Raw genomic sequence first — 22,446 nt, 5'->3', positions numbered from 1 at the left:
GGGAATTAGCCGCTCTGTTCGCGCGCAATAAGCCAGTGGTTGCGAGAGCGCGCGCGGATTGTCCACCATCTCAGCGCTTCGGGCGGTGTCATGTCTTAACATTTATCCCCCTAACAAACAACTGTTTTCGCCTGGATACTGGTGAGTTTTCTGTTTACTCTTCTTTGATATTAGGAGCTTTTAACTTGTCCCCCCGCATCTTTTGGAGTTTTTATGTCCCGTGGTGCTCTGGCAGCGTCATCTTACGTAGACATCATTTTCTTTAAGATGACCAATCTTTACTTAGCCAGAGAGATAAATAAAGATAACTCAGGGTTTATAATGTTTACTAAATGCTGCCTCCAAAGCGGTATAACGGAGTGCTAAGAGTGTTTTTTTTTTCCTTTCCACCCATCCATATATGCGTACAACTGTTGCTTTTAATTAATCACGCTGCTTGACAAACAAGCTAATTAATCCCATCTATTTTGGGATTAATTAGCCAAGGTGGACATTATGAAATGTGGAGCATAGGCCTAACTGTTATTTTGTCAAACTTCTCAAAAACCTCATTTAAGAGTGAATGTAGTTTCTGTCAAACTCTACATACATGCTTTAGTGTTATTGCTATGGCACAATGCGATGATACACATCAATATATTTTAAACAGGATGTGTAATCTGCTTGGAATTGGTGATGCAGTTCATGTTTGTCAGTGTGAGAGTGCAGTCCAGCCTCTGTGATTGCGCTGACTGCAGGCTTACAAGCTTTTAAGCCTCGTACTGAGGCGCACATGCAGTGGCGCACTCTTCTCAGTGTCTTCTCCAAAACGAACACGGGGCAGAATAAAATAAATAAATAAACACTGAACGCAATTTGTACCTTTTAAGCACTAAAAAACCAAAATAAGAAACTGCAGTTGTGAAAAAAAAAATGTCAGGAGGAAAAATTCATTTTGGGTCCCACATGCAGCTAAAACTATCACAAATTTTAGAATCAATGTGAAGTTAATTACAAAAATCAAAAACAAAGGAGGGACAAAATACTCATGTAAACATCTACAACTAGCATGAATTGTGACGGAGACAATTGTGCAGCTGAGACAAAAGCATCAGAAATTACTAAGTCAGCACTAAAGTAGGTCTTTGTTAACAAAACTCACTTTTTAAGAAAAATTTCCCTGGGGTGTAAACCTAAAAAGAGTATCCAATCTGAAAAATAAAAAGTAAATTTAGCATGGCACTTTTTTTTCTTAAGAATTTAATGTGACATGACGTACATCATCAGTGTTATCAGTCTAAGAAGCAATACGAGCATCATTGCCTAAAGGAATTGTATCATAATTTCTGGGTCAATCACCTCTGCTCTCCAAGAAGGAATGTGTGGCAGATGGGTTAAACACACAGCTCTCTATCTCTCTCTCTCTATTTCTCGCCCACTCTCTTTCTCTCGCTCTCTTTTAATACAGCGTAATTTGCTTTCGAATTCATTCAACATTCTTCAGTATCAAAATGCATTGAATTGTCACACATATTTCTGTACCACAATGAGAAAGCAACATAAATATGTCTAAAAAATACAACTTTTACTAAAACGGAGTGAAGTCAGTAAATGTATAAACACAGAATTGATATTTGCAGATATTGTTTTGAAACGGTAGCAATATTCCAAATGCAAAACTCCTGCCAGGTGGTCAAAATAATACTTTTGATAAAATAAACTTGTCATTGAATATATCTCTGAATTTTACATTCTATGGGCATAAAACATAGTTTAAGAATATAGATCTACAGGAAGCAAAAATAAAAAAAGTAAAACATTCTAGAATAAAAAAGGCAGAAAGCGTAGCGATAGAACAATATCAATACGAAGTTCACAAAGTTCACAAAGATACTAAATGCCAAATGAATAAAGTAAATAAATCAAAGAAAATAAAATGTAAACTAAAACAAAGCAAAAAACTGAGATATTTTGTCAAAAATACCTCGAGTCCCTTGTTTCTATTGGAAGCTAAAGCCATCTTATACAGAACCTCCATTGGACTTCTTGTGGAAAATAAATGAATGAATGAAATTCTCCCACCTAAGAGTCTGCATGCAAACATTGGGTCTCAACAACACAAGTTGAAACAGACCGAATCACAAGCAATCATCTTTAAAACCCCTTCCGCAGCCATCTCAGTGTGCTGAGGTGTAAAGGGTTGAGTCTGAGGGGATAAATAATCTCCACTTGCATCTTGGCACTGCGCTTCCTAATGCTTGGTTAACTGAGATTATGAAGTAAGTTGGTGCACATGTGTAGAAGGATTGACAGGCAAAGCAATGTGCTTACTGTCAACATGCAGTTTGGTTGATTGTTGTTGTGTTTACATGTCTCACAGTTTTTCCTGGTTTCTCAAAAGGACGGACGGATTATGTGCAGGCCTGGCCTGGGACCATTATGTGTGTGGATAACTGAGTATTGTCAGATTGTAGGCTCTTCTCACCATCAATTATTTTAAGTAAGTGCCTCTGCAGACCTCATAATTTTTGACTGAAAATTCTACGTTTGAGTTTGTGGAATTTCTTGGTTTCAGTTCCAACAGACAGAACAACACATATTTTTGTTGAGATTGTTTAAAAAAAAAAAAAATCACTTCACCATTAAAAGATGATTAAAATACAATTTTTTTTCCCCTTAAGCACTTAAAGACATAAAAGAGAAAATAAATGTGTGGCAGTTTATTTGACCACTTTCAAGTGCCACAAAAACAAATTACTTTCAAGATAGTCCCCAGTAAAGCACCAAAGGAAATATCCATAACCCTTAATCAATATTTCCCAAAACATTAAAAAAAGTAAATCAGATTTTGACGAATCTCTCATAGACTGGAAATCTTAGGAGTTCTTTGCTTTGATACAATAATAAATGCATATTTTTCAGTGCTTTACCAATTAGAGCTTATCGACAAAAAATGGCTCATTGATTAGTTCATCCCTTCTAGTCTTATTAATACATCACACTATTTTTAGATCATCTCCATTCATGTTGAAAGCTTTTTAAAGACTTTTCTCAGTTGCATCATGTGAACAGACTGTAAAAGTCTTTAAATAATTAATAAAAGAAAGTATACTTAATTGCTGCTCTGAATTTGAATTCTAGTGTTACAGTAAGTTGGATCTTTAAAAATATTTGAGAAACTGGGAATTTTTGTCGTTTTTGTGTGCCATGTTGAACCATGCTTAATGTTTTCTTTCGGTAGAATTAAATCTAGGGATTTCCATCTGCTTCTCATAGTTTAATGCTTAAGAATTTCTGAACGTATTTCATTCTTTGCAGAATGAGCCCATTGACCAAATTACCCCAGCAGATTGAAGCTGTGCTATCTGGGTTTCACTGTGCTGCACTGCTTAATCTGACTGTGGCTTTCAATTAGTGAAAGACATGGACAGAACAGATTAAATTTGCTTTAGTTTTTATGGCTGCCTAAACAGACTACCACTGTGTATCTACACTGAATGATGTAGATGGTGTAAATAAAATTGATATCCTTTTGAAGTCCAAACCCTTTTTTTTTTGGGACGAACAGTTCATTCTATTTTAAAGAATGAACTTTATAATAAAGACACTCATCATTTCACAGACAAAGACCCTGAGTTGAGAGGGATGGTCAGTTAAATCTTCTCTTCACAAACATTTCAGCAGCTCTGGACATCCTGAAGCTGTATTTTTACACTCAAGGACATGTAGAACACATATTCAACAGTTTAAGCTTGACATGACATTCTTGGGTTTTTTTCACTTAAGAATGGCGTTTCCATTTGGTGTTCCCTTGCAATGTGTAAATGGACATGTTTGTGGTATGTGAGAATCAGTGGCTTTCAAATGAGATTTTTTGTTTATTCTTCCTGTCCTTTTATTACTACTGCTACTTTATGGTTATTTGACTTCAGTCAGTGTCATTAAGGGCCTTAATTTGGGTTGAGGCCACCTGTGTTTTCATGATTCAAAGACAAAAAGCATTTTGCTATTACCTTCAGGATGGCCATAAGACGTTGAGGGCCTGACAGAAAGTGAAATGTATGTGTAAATTCAGATTTTTACTATAAGCATTTTTATTGTTTTGAGGTGGGCCAACTCTGAGCTGAATCTGACAATGAATTTATGGGGAGCTTAAGATTAAGATGCTGGCAAGGAAGACTGGACTTCAAGCTCATCTCCAAAAGTAAAAATGGCCCAAAAAATATTTTTCAACAACAATAAAAGGTGTGGACGGTTTTAATACTTCTAAAGACTTTTTAAGGCTCAAAGAAAAACAAAAATCTGTTTTCTTTCCTTCAGAGGGATGAAACGGAAAAGGGCATATATCCTTCACCAAAGCAATGAGTGAGTCATCATCCTTTCACTCAGCAAAGCTTGTGTCACTGGCGCGATCTCTGTCTGGGTTTGGACTTGATGCTGCCAATGGAGGACCTGTCACCCTCCCTGACAGCAGTGAGCCCCCACCACCGGTAAGATTACTGCTGAGAATAAATCTTTAACAGATTGTCTTTCCTTTTAAAAAATGGTTTAACTTTTTTTTCCCCCTATTTCTAGATTACATGCTTTAGTAATCATAACCTAAATATGTGCTTGATTGTTTGTTAGGAGTCTGGCATTGATCTTGGGCCTGGACTATTTTTTGCTGATGGCAAGAGAAAAGTGGACTACGTACTTTGTTATAAATACAAAAAGAGGCGAAGCTCTAAGCCCCGATTGTCCATTTCTTCCAATGGAAATTTGCCAATAATTCTACCGATTCGACTGGAAACAGAAGCAGAATCTGGGGAGGCAGGGGGAGCAGCAGGGGATGCGGAAGACTCAAAGCTTACTGAGGAGGAGAAAGCTCTGATGAGGGAGGAGTTTGAAGCAGGTCTGCTGGAGGCTGGACTACAGATTGAACGTGACAAAGAAGTAGGTAACCGTATGTCCTTACTCTGATAACATGCAATCTTTTTGCATCTTGTTTTCCAGCGTGTTTACATGAATGCATTTTTTCTCTTTCTGAAGGAAAATTTGTGATTTGCGTGTCAGTCTCTGCACACCATTTGCTCATGTATTAAATCAGCTGCTGTTTTGGTTGCAGATTAAAAACACTGTAAGCAACTTGAGCCAAGGGCTGGATTACAAGACCTTCTTAGAGAGTCATTCACTACTGAGAAGTTTGTTTACTGGATGGGAATTCCATTTGAGAGTCTCTTTAGGATTCCTGTATGTGGTTACAAAGATTGTACATAATAAATAATATATTTGACAACAAGTACGTAATGGATACAAAATCAAATATTATTTTAATAAATAGGTGTTACTTTTTACATAATCTATAGCCTCTGAAACAAAGAATGTTTTTCTTATTTTATCTATGGTTAACATATTGTAAATACACAATCAGCATCTTCAGTGCAGTGAAAACATTTTACACTCAACAGATGTCTTATATTTTTTTGCACTTAGTGTTCTCTCTCATCAAACAAAAATTATCTGTTATAAAAAAAGACATTTTTATTTATTATAGGAAAAAGCTATCTAAACCTGTCCTTTCTGAAAATAGTATATATTTTGAGGTGTGGATTTCTGAACTAAGTCACTCAATTCCTTCATTCTGTTTTTGGCCACTCTGTTTTAGATTCATTGCTTTAGTTTAGAGTCATTGTTGCAATTGACTTTTAGCTTGAAATGTTAGACAGATGGTCTCTTCTTTGACCTACGGCAAACAGAGTTTGCAACTGCAAAAAAGCCTAATTCATCTCTTTCCTGGATGCTTCATAATAGAAATAAAGTATTTTCACTGATAATCTTTTTTTTTTTTTCAAAGAATAACACAGCTTATTATAATCAGATATCTTGACTTTGTATTCGGGTGTCCAAAAAAAAAAAGATCTTCAAGAAGTCTTTCAGTTAACTCGACTGCAGACCTACATACTACGTATCTGAGTTCCATAAAGTCTGCAATTGAGATATACAACTTTGACATTTATTTGAGCATTGCTGTATTTGACCGTGGGTCAAATTTCCAGGAACGTTGAGTAGTGTAAAGATTAGCAGCTGTTCTCAATGATTTTTCACTCATGAATAATCTCTCTTACTGAGAAAGATTGACTTCAAATTGTTTTCCAGATTATTGGAAACATACAATCCATTCTTTCAGGTTATTCTGGATGTTTGTCCTTTTTGGCATTGTAATTTACTCCAGATCAGCAAACTGTGAAAATATCAAGTTTGTTATGATGACTTGACAAAAGCAGTGTGTTTTTTTGGTACTGAATTGGGCTCATCATGGGTCAACATGACTTTCCATATTTGTTTTTATCCCATTTTCATGTGTGTCTTAATGTGTAGAAGTTAAATGGCATCAGCTTCATTCGACTGCACATCCCATGGTCAATTCTCAGTCGTGAGGCAGAGTTACAGAAGATCAAGGTAGCTGTGAAAAAGGTAAGTCTGTTTTACTCTCCTAATGGTAAAAATATTAGATTTATTCAGCACTTTTTGGCCATTTGCAGATCTTCACTTTGAGGAAGAGTTAAATAGACTGATACGCCATAATATTTTGACCACTGTGAGGAAAAGAGAGCAACACCTTGCAGTTTGCTAAATTGTAATTCTTCTGAGAAAGCCAGAATTCTGACTTGAAGAAAAATATAATTTTGACATCTAACTCAGCATATGTATTTGAAGATAACTCGTCATTACTGGTAAAAATAGTTGGTAATCAGGCTGCGTGATATTAGGAAATCTAGCTTTTGGAAAAATTGTAGGTGACAAAGCAATATATGCCTATTTTATTATTTCCTGTCTTTGGTGCTTCTTGCACTGTGGGACCTTTGGCACTATGGACAATGTCATTTGTGTTCGGTGTGAGGCTCTGTCCCATTTTAAATTCTGATAAATATTAAATCATAATTTAAAATGCAACTTCATTACAATTGGAATATATTAGCCAACAATTCTGACAGTCCAAATTGTCCTTTCCATTATAAATGCACTATTATATAATTGGGCAACTCACCAGGTTAACTTACCTGGAGAGTTAACATATATTAACGTTAATATGTTAACATATGTTAATATACATTAACATATACATAATTAACACGTACATGTTAATAATGTTACAGCTAATGAATGTCTACTTTGTAGGGAACTATAAAATCCAGTTGACTGGCAGTGATCAAAGTTTTTTAATTTGTTTCTTTTGATCAGAAATGTGAACTGCGGAAAAGGACAGGCATTGCTGGAATGTGGGATACTGTCATCTCCCAACTAAACAGACCATTTCAGCCTGATGTCCCTGACAACGACATCCACAAAGACTCCCAGTCACGTGTCAATTTCAAAACTCTCAAACACTCATTCATCAGAGATAAGCTCCATCTGTGAGTACATGAACAAGCTCTTTCCATGACTTGATGTGTTTTAGACGTGATTTGATGTAACCTTGCTGATTTAGACAATATGCTAACATCAAAATCTCTCAATGGTCATTTGCTTTCTCTGCTACAATGTCCACAACTTCCAAATGCCAAATCTAAATTTAATATATATTTCTACTTCAACCGATAGCTTATGTTTGTAATGTTGTAATTTCCTGCAGGTATGACATCAAGTCAACAGCAACTTTATTTGACAACGCAACACGGAGCAGAATAGTGAGTCTACGAGATGATTTCTCGCAACTGTCATCTATTAAGAGTATTTTGTAGAACTACATAATATTAGTCGAATGTTATAGTCCTTACTTTCCTTGAAAGAAGAGGTTGCTTTCCAGGAACTTATTTAGAATGCCTGTATTTACAAGGCATTTGTGATATCATACTTACTTGTTACTGATATAGAATCTACAAGGTACTATCAGGAACTGGGATTTAGACTGCTGTTTTTTGACATAACTTTCCTGGCACCTTTAAGGGACATATAAGGTACTTTCTTAGTATTCATGTAATACAGTAAGTTTCATGTAATATTCATGGGACTTACTGTATTAGGAACTTTTCATAAAACGAATAGGTACTATTATGAAATTCACCATGTACTTCACTGAACTTTTTTGAAGTTACTCAATTATATCTGAAACTTCTAGAGATTTTTGGGAGGCAGTTTTGTGATGAACATTTCCACAACTTGCTAGCTGCTTTCATGGAATTTACAAGATATTTTCTGTAACTTTTAGGGGTCTTATCAAGTACTTTATAGAACTTAGGTCAGTTCCTTTCCACAAAGTTTTCAGAAAGCAAATTAGTTATCAGAAACTAACAAAATTCCAGATAAGCTTCTATGAAAGTTCCATGAAAGTAATCGAAAATATCTACTGAGTTCTAGGAATATTTTAGCAATAATCAGTTAAATAGCTGAATGTTAAGTTAAAGTGCTGTAAGTATTTGGCAAGTTCAATGAAAGGACCTGATGATCTTTGGAAATTATCTAGTAAGTTTTATGAGGTTAACCAGTAAACTGCACTAAAGTGTCCGCTACGTCAAGAAAAAGTCAGTGGAAAGCAACCTCTTAAGTTCCAGGAAATTTTTTATTTACTTTAAATAGGTGACTAATGCTATGTCTGCTTCTAGGTTGCTGAGATTATTTCACGCACTACCTGCACACGCACTTGCCAAACCACAGGTGAGTGGATTTAGTGTCTCTCCAAGTTGTCGTGGGAATGCAATTCATAAAACAAACACAGTCGAACATAGCTTTTTCATGTTGTAAAGGTAATGGTTCCAAATCTTTAAACCCCAAATTATTTTATTGGCCATAAACCAGCAACAAAACAGGCAATATGGTATCAGAATGTGTCAAGATATGCATCAAGTGCCTAAAAACTTTTTAGAAATCTTATATGTTTTCCTTGTTTATTCCAAGTGGTCTCCAAACAGATTTTGTGATCCTCTGTTTTTTGTGTCATAAGGCATCAGCTCATTACTGGCTCGAGGTGTTTACATTTCTGCCTTTCCACTGCATGATGTAAGTAAAACTGAAACCTGAATTAAGCAACTTTTTTTGTTTTGTATTTTCCACATGATGCTGTTTCTTAGCAAATGTTACCTCTACCTTAATGTTAATTACATAAACAGTAGACCAACTGGGCATAGGGATCACAACAGCCTGATTTGACTGTATGTTTTAGGAGTTCAAAATGTACCTTTGTGTGTATTAATACATGCAGGAAACCGCCTTAGAACTAATGCGGAAGCTAATGTCTACAGTCTTTCCTTATTTCCATTTTTGGGGTACAGTCAATTAGTGGCAAGGAAAATGAATGGTGCACCTGGACTGAATGCTTTGGCAACCAATGGCATGTGAAGTAGCATTGTGATTAGGTATTTTAGCTTCCCAAGCTGCACTTGTGTTATAGTTTTTAAAAATTCACAAATAATTTGTAGTTATAGGTGTATTATGTACTGTGACTAAGCAGGGGTTTACTAGGGTGTGTTAAATGATCAACAAACTTTGCTACATTACATGCATAAGATAAAACTCTAGTCCTGCGTTTCTTTAGGGTCCATTCACACGGAGAGGAAGAAAAGATCAACGAAACGAAAGACAGGTGTGTAACAGGGGCAACAGTGGTGTTTGTCTTCCTTAAAATGTCTGCAGGTAATTGGTAGATTACATTCTTTAGACCCCGTCAAGATAAAAATACTGTGTCACTCTTTCAAAACATTACAATAGGGTACTGAGAGACAATCATTAGCTTTTTTTTTTTAACTGAACCTAATACCAGACATAAATGAGTACATTAACCCAGTATGATGTATGTCGTTGTTGTTTAGCTGCTTCATGAAGAGTGGGCCAACTATGGAGTCATGTTCAAATATCAGCCTGTTGACCTGATCAGGTAACAAGATCTTTTAGCAAACTACGATTTGTTTTCAGCTATTAGTTGTGACTGCTGTTTGCAGAATGCTTGTGATGAAATACACTTACAGTATTACAGAAAGCGAATATTTTTTAAATATCCCTGATTATTACTGTACATTACGAAGATGATTTAAGACTCAATGACAAATTATGCCTTATGACAGGCTCAGATACATTCCAGTGAAGATCTTATTAGATTTATATTTAATACATTTTAAGTTTATTTATTGTTTGATGATTGCTGTAAGAATGATTTGTAGCTTTTCCTATCAACATAAGTTGAATCCTGCTGATGAAGGCAGCTGATTTACCTTCTGTCTCCATGTTTACAGGAAGTACTTTGGAGAGCAAATTGGGTTATATTTTGCCTGGCTGGGTGTTTATACTCAGCTTCTCATTCCACCCTCTGTGCTGGGCATCATTGTCTTCCTGTATGGCATACTTACCGTAGATACCAATGTGCCAAGGTAGGCAAACACTTGTCAATGCTCATCAAAACTAATCAGTCTAATCAAAGAGAGAGAGAAGTAACAAACTTTGCTATGTGTTTCTACTCATATTTCAGTCAGGAGACATGTGATGACAACCTGAACATCACAATGTGTCCACTGTGTGATGCCGTGTGTGATTACTGGCGTCTGAGTTCAGTATGCTCCTTGGCCCAAGCCTCATACCTATTCGACAATGGAGCTACTGTTCTCTTTGCTATCTTCATGTCCCTTTGGGGTAACTATATACACCAACTACAGACTTCACTCTGAATGCTTTAAAAAGCAGCACACACTTCAACTAGCTAAACAAAGACAGAAAGATTCCCACACCTTCAACTCATTGTTTGATCAAGATTACAAAAGAGACTTGAACGAGAATAATTTTTACAGGTCATTATTTGAAAAGGATCCAGGACAGAAGATGTCTGCTCCCTTTAGTTTTATGTTGGCTGCAAACCAGAGAGAAGGTGTTAAGAGGATAATCTAATTACTCTTCACCACGGCATAGTCACAAAGTGTGACATATACAGCAGAGCAGTGTACATATACTGCTCTGGAAAAGAAATAAGAGACCACTGCACTGAACCCATGGTTATTCCACCAATTATTAATTTCTGAACTCTTCCTGAGTTAAGACATTTGTAATGTTGTTTCTAAATGAATGTGAATTTGTTTTCTTTGCATTTTCTGAGGTCTGAAAGCAGTGCATCCAGGACGTTTTGACCATTTCGCATTTTCTGCAAAGAAATATCAAATTTAACATGTTGTTAGTAGGTGATAGAATTAAAAAACAATGCTCATTTTACTCAAACATATACTTATAAAAAGTTTAATCAGAGAAACCGATCATTTTGAGTGGTCTCCTACATTTTCCATAGCTGTATATTTATTAATAGTGGGCAAAATGTATGTCTTGCAGGGAATTTATCTAAATGCCAATACTTTATCATGTAGTTTAGTGTCTTGTCTACATCATATAGTTGCATCAGTCTAATTTGGTTCAATGACTGTGAGGCTCTCTGTGAAAACTTGCTACCGTCTGGAGACGAAAAACATATAGAACATACGTTAAATAAATTTTTATGCAATTTTTTTTTTGTTACTTTACTGTTAGTTCAAGAGATTTTGTCAGATCACATTTATCATTAGAACCACCAAATGTAGCATTCACTCCTGGATCTATCTCACCTTTTGTACCATTGGACCCACAAACTTTAAAGCTGTTTTTTTGGAATTTCATTAGATAGACACAAAAAGAAGAATAGATGCATTTAAAAACAGGTTGATCCTGAAAGAAAACTGAGAAAGGAAAAGAGGTACACTTCTATCATAAGTTAGATCAAGCCAAGTTCATTTATTGGAGTGGCCCAGGCAAAGTCCAGACCTCTGTCTCGGTTATAATCTGTGGTAAGACTTGAAATTCGCTGTTTATAGAAGCTCTCCATCCAGTATAATAAGAGTATAAATGTTTTGTCTCTGGATGTGCAAAGCTGGTAGAGACACACTCTAAATCTTTGCAGTTTTTATACGATGTTTCTAGAGTATTGACTTCTGAATTAAAGAAATACTGAACATGCAACACTTTTCAAATATTCTTTTGTAAAATAAAATAAATAAACCATATGTTCATTTTCCATACATGCTTTGCCTTGTGCTGCACTATCATAAAATCCTAATAGAAAACATTGACATTTGTGGTGGTAACATGACAAAATGTAATATACCATAAAAATCAGATAAAAATAGCATGTCTTAAAGTAAGAAACTATAGTTTCTAATTAGGTTTCAAGTAAGTAGATTTTTTCACCTATGTTTGCTTGTTTCTTAACTTAAGAGAATAATTTGTCTTTTAATGCTTTTTGAAAACACCAGTCCAGTGAGATGTTTTTAAGCTTCACATTCTGTTTGCTTGATGTAAATGACAAAATTATAAGATTGATTTTTGTCTCTTTCTAAAAATTATTCTGTGTGCGTATTGTCCTGCAGCTGCATGTTTTCTTGAGCACTGGAAAAGGAGACAGATGTGTCTGAAGCATTCGTGGGACCTTACAAGCTTGGAACATGAAGAGGTAATGAAGTTGGCTCAAGAAAACCATTTGTGGACACATGTGGTTGTAATAAGAAGATGTTTATTTATATATTTATTGTGTCACTTAAGAATGAATTATCATACTTGTGTTTCTGCACTGGAGTTTGTTAAAGTCCAAACCCAGACAGAGATCATTTTATGGCCCAAGCCATGCACAAAAGGAAAACTGGTTTTACTGGAAGCCTCTCATTAGCACTTGACCTTTAAGTTCCCCTAACAAACCAAAATGCTTGCTGCCAGACAGTTACTCTGTGAACCACAGTAATGGGATTGGTCCTGGCCTTAAAGGACAGTTGGTGGATAAAATGACATACCAAGGTCGCAGCACAAACAATCCCAACTAACGCCACTCTTCTCTCTGTGTTTAATGTGTCTCTTGATGCCTGAAGGAGCGAGTTCAGGTAGGAAACTTTGTATAAAAAAATTGAACAAAATAGATTTTAGAAAAACAAGACAAAAAACAAGATAATCACTGGAAATGTGGATACACTGAAAATGAAACTACAGTATACACACACGTTCTGGAATGGCAAAATAGTGTCTAGCAATGTTCAGAAATCGCAAAATGTAAATCCTCAAGATATGGTGATTGTATTTTAAAGTGCATGTTTTTGGATGCATACTGCAGGATGAGCTGAGACCTGAATATGAAGAAGCTCTTCAGGAGAAGAAAGCTAAATTGAAAGCACAAGCTAAAAAGAAGGTAAGTCTACATTTAAATGTTCAGATCTCTGTTCAGTTTTGAACTCTTAAGGCAAATTTTATTTGTTAACATCAAAAAATTTGTATACCCTCTGTGTTAGTTGACTCAAGCTGGAGAAAGTGTGGATGGAGAAACCGACCAAATGCTGGCCTCCCAGGTACCATTAAACTGTATATTAAAAAAAAGATGGACCCTTTTCATGAAGCACATAGATACATATATAAATTACCTATTTAAATTAATATTACTCAACTGTGAAATGTAGCTTTTGTTATTGAGACAAACAGTGCTGTTTGTTTACATTGTGAGTGTAAAAATAAAGTTACTGTGAACTAATTCTGCTTGCATGACATTATGTTTGTACATAATGAACTTCCCTTTCTGCGCTGTGTGTGGTTGCGTCCAAAGAAGATTACCTGCCTGAGATTAGCCCAGATTACTGACAGAGACATAAAGAGGAGGAGGGAGTGGAGGAAGGGGAGGAGATTTCTGTCCTTTCAGATGGCAAACATGTACCCTCCCCACTGTTAACATTGTGTGTGTCTATGCAGAACAAACAACCCATCACAGACTGTGATGCAACGTGAAGGATGCATCTGAAACAATTGTTTTTCTGTGCATCCACGTAACATGTATCTTTGCCTTGACAGCCAGAGCCCGAGTCCTTGGACATTGAGGATCACCTGTCAGGTTACGTCATCAATGTGTCCACCTTGCTGCTGCTGGTACTGCACTCAGACTCTATTCATGTTCTCACTTTTCCATTTGCCATCTGTCTCTTTGTCGATCCTCTAGTTAATCTTTTGATTAACAGAAGGATGAGGTGGATTAACAGACAGAGGGTCATTATGGTTATTTTTCATGACGTTGCAGGTAGTTCACAGAATTCGGTTGTTTTATTTTTCTCACTTCTGTCAATCTACTGGTTTGTCTGCATAACATTTTAGTTTTCTCCAAACTCATCCATATATGGGGTCTTTCAAGGTTAGGTCAGCCAATATTTGTTAGCTTCCAAGGACCTGTCCTTTCTTAAAATCTTAAAAATTTTTTTAACCTATCTTTCATTGAGATAAAAAAAAAACCCAAAAAAACCTATCAAGAGTAAAAACCTTTTTTTTCACAACAAATACACTGTATACAAGTGATAGGCTTTTTTTTCTTATCTTTCCCTGGGACTCTGCTTTAGTGTTATTTCATTTTCATTATCTAAACAAATCTTTAAATAATATTGGCTTTTATTGGCTAAAATATGCTCCTTATCTCTTGCATTAACCAATGCCATTTTCCAATAATAATTAGTGGAGTCATTTATTTTTTGATCCACTCAAAAAACTTCTTTGACAGATTACAATAAAGTCTAGCTTCTTATGGAAACTTTGAAGAATTTTGCCTATAACTTTGGCGCAACACAGAATAAATAAGTTCAAATGCTCTACAACTGTAGCTGTATTCTCTCTTGGTATTATTTAACCTTTTTATTTTGTTTTATTTCTTTGGTAGATTTTTGTCACCTTCTCTGCAGTGTTTGGGGTGGTAATTTATCGCATCTGCATGTTAAGTGTGTGGTCCATGAACCCGGATCCAGAAGCCAAGGCCAGTGTGAGGATGACAGTCACCACCACAGGCATCATCCTCAACATGCTGGTTGTTCTGGTATTGGAAGAGGTCTATGGCGCAATCGCTGTGTGGCTGACTGAGCTTGGTAATGTGTTTGTTAGAGTAACCACTAATCAAGGATAGTTAATAATTCCCAATGGTTTTCCTATGAGGCATTTGTTTAAAAGGAGACAGTTCAGAGGAATGAATCAAACACTAATTGTGTAGCAATCAGCCAGCATATTTATGAGATTAGCCCACATTACTGACAGATTAATTTTAGTTGTTGATTACCACTAAAATTAGGTGATCAACAATTTTAGGAAATTTAGTTGGATAGTTATATTTTATAAGTTTATTGCACAATCAGTGTTGATTGTAGTGTTGATATATTGGTAATTGTTTTGTCCAATTTCCAACAGAACTTCCAAAGACAGAGGAAGAGTTTGAAGAAAGGTTAATCTTTAAGTCTTTCTTTCTGAAATCCATGAACGCCTTTGCCCCTATTTTCTATGTTGCCTTCTTCAAGGGCAGGTGTGTGTCACTTTTTTTTTTCTCAATTATCTGCTTTCGGCCTTAAGTCCTATTCAACTAACCTGGTCCTGTCTTCATACAGGTTTGCTGGGCGGCCCGGTGATTATGTTTACGTGTTTGGAGACTACAGAATGGAGGAGGTAGGGAAATATGTAGCTGATTTTTAATATTGGTACATTCTCACAAAACAGGAATTCTGTTGTAAAGTAATAGTAAAAGCCACAACAGTGTTGTAACATGGTTGGCATTAATTTTAAAAAGTTTTCATTTTATATATATTTTTTGTTTTGAAAATTATATAACTTTTAAATATAGTTAAAAAATTACAAGGGAATTTAATTTAATTTGTAAACTTAAGAGAGGTTATTATTGGTTTTAATCTTTTGTGTATCTGCTGTGTCAATTATGTACTTACATATGCAAATTTAATTAAATTAGACTTAAGCAGCAACTTTCTACACATTTGATTCTGTGGTATGCATAATATCATAAGTTTTCAGTAAGGTTTTTTTTGGAGCTACAATGTAAAGTACTAGCTTAACAACCAAGACTTTGCTTTTATAACAAAATAATTAAATGTGTATAAACCAGTTTATTTTACTGGTTGAAAATAAATTCTATTTAGACACTGTGGTTTAAACAATCCTGATGAATGTATGTGTATGTTCTCCACAGTGTGCTCCTCCAGGTTGCCTCATTGAGCTGTGCATCCAGCTCAGCATGATTATGCTCGGAAAACAGCTCATTCAAAACAATGTCTTTGAGATTCTTATCCCGTACGTATACACCAGTGTCTTCTCATACCGTATTTATTTTTATAATAGCTTACTAAGCTCTGGTTAAATTAAAACACAGTTCACAAGATATTTGAAATATTTCTGAGTGGGGTGTTAAGCTTGTCTCAGTTCACCTTGCTTTTCTATAACTTCCTGTAGACATTTCAGAACCCACAAGTTCTGTTGTAGTTCTGAAAAAAACAAAAGAGTTCACATTCCACTAAAATTAGGTAATCAGCAATTAGGGCCTCTGTTATCAAAACTTTGGGTCACACAGCCTATTTACAATTCTTGTTGTTAAATCCATATGTTTGAACAAGAATAAAATTTTAAATAATTAGCATAATGTTTTCATTTACACCTTAACATCCTGACTATTGTGAAAATTTTCTTTTTTGACTTTTATTTTGTCTTTGTCCTATTTATGCTCACTTTGTTAGTAAAATGAAAAAGATGTATCGAACTATACAAGAAGAAAAGGGAAAGAAAAGAGCGGCAGAGAACGAGGAGAATGAAACAGAAGAGATAAGACCAAAACAACAGTTTGACAAAGATTTTGCTCTTGAACCATTTGAGGGTGTTAGTCCAGAGTACATGGAGATGAGTGAGTAAAATTTTGTCTCTTTTATACACTGATTTTCACAAAATCTCAGCAGCACAATGTAATTTTAATCATGTATATTTGTGTCTCAATACTTCACGCAGTTATCCAGTATGGATTTGTCTCTCTATTTGTGGCTTCCTTCCCACTGGCACCTGCACTTGCTCTGCTCAACAACGTCATTGAGATTCGGCTGGATGCTGCAAAATTTGTCACAGAGATCCGGCGACCAGATGCAGTCAGGTGTAAAGATATAGGTACAGAATCATTTTAAATCAGGACCTATTTTCTTTCAATCTCTGTAAATGTGTAGAAATAATGTGTAGTTCATTGTATTCACTTCATTTTTCTTTTTTTTCTTTTTTTTCATGCTGAACTTACATATCTTTTTCATAACCCAAAAACCCACTGTGTCCATTCACACATATGAATGGACACTCTTCTCTTTCCCTGTCTGTCTCTATATGCATGCTGTTCCCAGGGATTTGGTACAACATTCTGTGTGGAATCAGCAAGTTCTCTGTCATTACCAATGTAAGTCTGCATGTGTCTGTTCTGACTCTCTGTCTGTAACCTGTCATCAGTGGTTTATTTTACATGTTTATTTCCATAGATTTTTAAGATGACAACTTGCAGATGTATTTACACTCTAAATCAACTGCCAGAACAAAAAACAACTTCAAACATGTTAATTTGGACTTGGCATAGAATGCAATACACAATAAGCTAAAAGATGAAATATTTTGTTTTCTGACTTATTTTCATCTGGATACTCTTGATGTCCTCTAATATTAAAGACCTTACAAGGAGATTACAGTGGAGATATTTTCTAAATAGTACATTGGACAAGACTTCACCATGAACTAAGGAGCTATTTCCTTCACTTCCTACCTACACTTCAGGTAGATTCTCTGTTGGCTGTGTGGATATTTTACATCGCGCAGTGCTCTTAACTGAGGGCTCTCATAGGTGGTTGTTTTATGACATCTCTCGAAACCCAAAATTGAATTGGTATCGGATTCCTCATTTGAAAAATAAAATCAGATCATTGTGTTTCAGCCATAACTGCAGTGTGTCAAACCTTTCCTCCATGTTTGTCTTTAAAGGCATTCGTCATCTCCTTCACATCAGAGTTTGTTCCAAGAATGGTCTACCAGTACATGTACAGTGGAAACGGCACCATGAGTGGCTACACAGAGCACTCACTGTCTTACTTTAATGTCAGCAACTTTCCTCCTGGCACAGCACCAACCACCACACTCATCACCGGTGTCTCCATGTGCAGGTCAGAGTGATTCTCCTAACCTTGACCTTGATCTTTCTTTTAATCCCTCAGCCAGAAGCTTAAGGCTTCCTTTGCTGTAAAATTTGGCAAGGATTTCAGGATCCTGCTGAGAGCAAAGCACCATTACCAGAATATATTTGCATTTAGGTGCAGTGAGCTAAGATTCTTGTTTATTCAATTTTTCTCTATTAGATACAAGGACTACAGAGATCCACCATGGGCATCGGATGCGTACACTTTCTCCAAACAGTACTGGTCTGTCCTTGCTGCTCGACTGGCTTTTGTAATATTCTTCCAGGTACCAAAAAAATGTTTTGCTAAATGGTTATTTCAGTTTGAAATACTTAATATCAGACTTCTGAGGTCATTGTCTTTAAATTTATGAATTCATTACCATTTATTTGAAATAGAGTTTTCTTAGGTGCCAGTCAGGTTATTTAATAATTATCTCCAAAAAACAATTTTACTCTTTGTATTTTTACCTATTCTTACATTTATTGTTAGTTTAATATTGATGGAATCAAGTGTTTAAGTATCTTTGGCAGCAAGGCCAGCCTAAAGTCTGGGGAGTGATCCTACTATATTGGCAGGCTTCCTTTGGGAGATTCTTTTTCTTCTTGCCAGGGATATTCCAGCTTAGCCAGGTTGGAAAGAGAATGTCATTTCGAGGTACCAACAAAAATGCTCCAATGGGTTCAGACCCAAGAGCTAACTGGGTTAATCTAGAGCTTTGACATCTTTTTTCATAAAGCTTCTTTTTTTTTCCTACCACTAGCTCTCATATTATTGAGTTTGATTTGAGTGTTTGCTTCAAAGCAATGAAGGGAAATTCCTGCTTTTCTCCAGACAAACTTATTTGAATTGTGGCCAAATGGGTAATGGCTCAGTCTTTGGTCAGTTAGAACAGATCACACCTGAGGATTAAGCCGGTTTAGATCTAAGCTTAATTCAATGCCTTCTGGCAAATTCCCAGCATGTGCATTTGGTGAAACTTGGCTCCTGTCTGACAATTCTACGTTAATGGTGTTTGCGTAAGATTTTCCTGGCCCTGGATTTTAGTCTATCTAACTCTCAGTGACCAATTAAACAAAAGATTAGGAATGGGATGAAGAGAATTCATGCAGTGCTTATGGTGCTACAACAACTTCATGTTATGCAATGTTACACTTGTTCAAAATGCAATTTTGTGAAATTTAACTTCATAAACCAATGCAACACATAATTTAGGAGAGGAATAAAATATGTGGTTTTTGTTTTTGTTCTTTTACAAATAAAAATCTGAAAACTGTAGCATGCATTTTCTATTCAGCACATCCACCCAAGAGAATAGATTGCAGAACCAACTTTTGCTTCAGATTCACATGTCTTTAGAAATATGTCTCTAATAGCTTTTCAGACTTCAAAACTAAGTTTTTTGTCATTTCTTCTGAGCAAAATCAGATAAGATGAGGAACCGTAGTGTCTCTTTTCTTATCCTCTCTCAGATTATTAATTGGATACAAGTGTGGACTTTGCCTGAGTTTATCACAAAAGCATGACAATAACAAAAGAAAAACTGCTTGGTTTCTTCTTTTTTTTCCTTAAAGAACCTTGCCATGTTCCTCAGTATGCTGGTGGCTTGGATGATCCCAGATGTCCCACGGTCACTGCGGGAACAGCTAAAAAAAGAGAACATGGCATTGATGGAGTTCTTGCTTGGACAAGACCAAGAAGCATGTGCCAAAACTCTCTCCCAAAAATCCTCAAGCCCTTGCTTTCCTGCCAACATAGACATTGTTGTGGAGGAGGCACCAGAGGAGGAGGACTTGTGCCAAGTGGGGGAGAAAGAGGAAGAAGTGAGGGTAGAGATCAGTCTGGATGAACCTAGCACGTTTGATACCAACCCAGAGGTATATAAATCATTTGAAGAGGATGAAACTAACTTGGATGATGAGCCAAAAGGTGAAGAATGTGACAAAATTGGTAAGGTGGAAAGTAAAGAAAAGGAAGAAAGTGGAGAAGTGAAGGAAGAGGATGAAGAAGAAAAGGAAGACAGCAGACAGAGCAATGAAGATCAAGTTTATGAAGCAAAGGCAACTGAGGAGGAAAATTTTACTGTGGATTTAGACTCTTTCATGAGTGAGCTGGGCCTGTTAGGTGAGAAGAGAAAACTGTTGTTGCTTATCATTTACATGACACTTCTTATGTTGTGCTCTGATATGTTTCTATTTTTCTATTTGTCTAGATGAAGAGCCTTCATCAAGCATGATTGAGAAAAAAGAGCTTCCTCATTCAGAATCCAAGCAAAGTCAACAGAAGGACAGCGAACCTACGTCCCATCCCTCATCCCAAAGAGTCTCATCCCAGAGTCTGAGAGGCTCCAGGCCAGACATTACAAAATCAAATGTTGAAACTCGGATGTTGACTCTAATTGCTCCACCCCCCAGAGAGCCAGACACGAGGGTAAAATCCCGATGCTCCACCCTTCCTTCCCGCTACAGAGTGGCTGAGACTTGCTACAGCTTGCCCCGGCCGAGCCAATCCACCAGCCTCACAAAGCTCCAGCAGCAACCCTTGGTCACTCCACTGGTTCCTTTGTGCTCCATTTCCCCGAAATCATCCTCTCCTTTGCACAGCCCCCTGTCCCTATCATCTCCACAGTCACCATTGACCCAACACCCCCAAGCCTCAAGTGAACTTTTCATGCTGAAAGGCCCTCCACCTCAGCTGCCACGTTCCAGGGGCAAAACCCGCGGCTCCACTCTGCCTCCCCGGCAGAGAGCACCCGGTCCCGAGGAGGCGACCACAGGACTCAGTCATTCGTCCAGTTGCGTGAAGCTTGGAGACCGCATACCACCATCACCCAGTGAACTGAAACGCAATAACACTCCTGTATAGGGAGACCAAGGAGTGGGAGATGTAGGCTGCAGGGGGAACAGACCAGATCAGCCTCTTCTGCTTGTGCCTGAGGCTGCATCCTTCCTGCTGCCCTTCTCACCTACATACACCTGGGCTCTAAAGAGAGAGCATCCAGGTCAAATGGACAAACTTTATATCTTTTAACTTCACATGTAATACTATTTATATCAATTTTTTTTATATCAAAAAGTGTTTTAGATCTGAAGAGGTAAGAGAAAAGTTCCTCAAACTCTTTTTTTTATGCCATGAAAAATAAAGACTCAAGTTGTTCTATTTCTATTTTACTTCATTTTTGAAAGTTGTTTTATTTTAATCACATGCATATCTCATAAGGCGCAGTGATGTTGTTATTTGCATATATTTTTTATTGTGATTGTTTTACACACATGCAGCAATGCTACTGTATAGACCAGTGGAAGGTGACACCTAGAAACAAGAGCTCTGCTTGTAGCGTTTTTGTTTATTTTCAGAGATTTTGATAAATAAAAGATGTAAAATTATAATAAAACAACCACATATTTTTGATTTGTTCTTCATTTTGTTCTGTCTTTGACATTGCTTATTCTGTTTTGCACTAAAGTGTTGTTCTGTACAAAAGGGGCTGTTTTGTTTGAAACACCAATATAACTTAAAAAAAACTGCTTAAAAGTAACATACATTTATCAGTTGTTTATTAAATTCATCTTATTAAATTAGATGTTATGATATTTATTTTAAAGTTTTGATTCAAAAACTAACACTCATATCATACAAAGTCATTACTCAGGGTGATTTATTTCAGAAACTTTTTTGTTACAACTAAACCGTAATTCATTTTCCTGGAAATAATGATTTTCCCTGATGATGTGATTTCCTGTAAAACTGGTTTTCAGTTTCACAGAAAATCACAATATTAAAGATGAAGAAAAAAAGAAAGGATTTTCAATACTGTAAAGTATGTGCACTACTAGTAAGGTAGAGCCTCCATGCAGTGTAGCACAGAACCTGCGGCTCTGAGGTCTCAAGTAAGCCCAGACTGCTTTAATGGCAACCTTCAGATCGTCGGCATTGTTGAATCTCACACTTTCGTCTTGACAAAAATCCAGTTTTTCCAAGGAAACCATACTTTGAGGCTAGGTTAGACCAGCTTGATGGCCAATAAAGCTCATAGGAAATATGGTGATACAGAAGGAATTAATACTTTTGGCCATGTGGGCAGGTGACGAGTCGTGCTTTAAAGTAAACTCATCAAAGCATGAAGTGCTTTGAGATTTCCTGATAAATAAACTCATTAAAACCACAAACCAACATTATATGGACAGCATTGTTGCCGAAGGTCCTCACTGGTGTTAAAAGGCTACAATTATACTCAAGTAACTCAGATTGTCTTTTTAACTCTCTCTTAAGACTTGAATTTTGATTTCTGAATTAAATTCAAAATGTACTTTAACCTTAGAAGATGACTTGTGTTAGGAGGAACCTAACACAAGGAATGTGAGTTGTAGCTTATATCCAATCTTCTTCCATGCTCACCTTTGTTTACCATACTGTTTCTCCTACTCCAGTATTGCAAGATTATTCTTATCTTTCAATTACTAAAGATTATGTTCTGAATGATAAATGGACTAAATACTCAATCAAT

General features: G+C 36.3%; 1 protein-coding gene across 4 annotated transcripts; it reads left to right on the top strand.

The window, feature by feature from the left end:
* Positions 1–50: 50 nt before the first annotated feature.
* LOC129363576 (anoctamin-1) lies at positions 51–21,350 on the top strand. 4 transcript variants are annotated; one of them, XM_055035778.1, is made up of 30 exons: positions 57–141; positions 2,360–2,479; positions 4,087–4,224; positions 4,300–4,469; positions 4,606–4,911; positions 6,337–6,432; positions 7,201–7,373; positions 7,592–7,646; positions 8,562–8,613; positions 8,900–8,955; positions 9,491–9,538; positions 9,765–9,829; positions 10,185–10,319; positions 10,418–10,578; positions 12,330–12,412; positions 12,822–12,833; positions 13,061–13,135; positions 13,236–13,292; positions 13,786–13,860; positions 14,636–14,837; positions 15,154–15,265; positions 15,348–15,405; positions 15,941–16,041; positions 16,482–16,645; positions 16,747–16,899; positions 17,124–17,176; positions 17,749–17,927; positions 18,120–18,225; positions 19,514–20,063; positions 20,152–21,350. In XM_055035778.1, exons 4-30 carry the CDS (start codon positions 4,341–4,343, stop codon positions 20,802–20,804), a joined length of 3,909 nt encoding a protein of 1,302 aa, XP_054891753.1. In that variant the 5' UTR covers positions 57–141; positions 2,360–2,479; positions 4,087–4,224; positions 4,300–4,340; the 3' UTR covers positions 20,805–21,350. The 4 variants fall into 4 exon arrangements, with proteins under 4 accessions (XP_054891746.1, XP_054891760.1, XP_054891753.1 ...); XM_055035771.1 differs by lacking the exon at positions 4,087–4,224 and having other exon boundaries at positions 51–141; positions 2,381–2,479; XM_055035762.1 differs by lacking the exon at positions 4,087–4,224.
* The last annotated feature ends 1,096 nt before the right edge of the window (positions 21,351–22,446 follow it).

Source organism: Poeciliopsis prolifica, unplaced genomic scaffold (assembly GCF_027474105.1).
Source record: "Poeciliopsis prolifica strain line A6 unplaced genomic scaffold, Auburn_PproV2 SCAFFOLD001, whole genome shotgun sequence".
Classification (NCBI taxonomy): Eukaryota; Metazoa; Chordata; class Actinopteri; order Cyprinodontiformes; family Poeciliidae; genus Poeciliopsis; species Poeciliopsis prolifica.
Note: the sequence above shows the minus strand (reverse complement) of the source record. Positions and strands in the feature narration are given on the sequence as shown.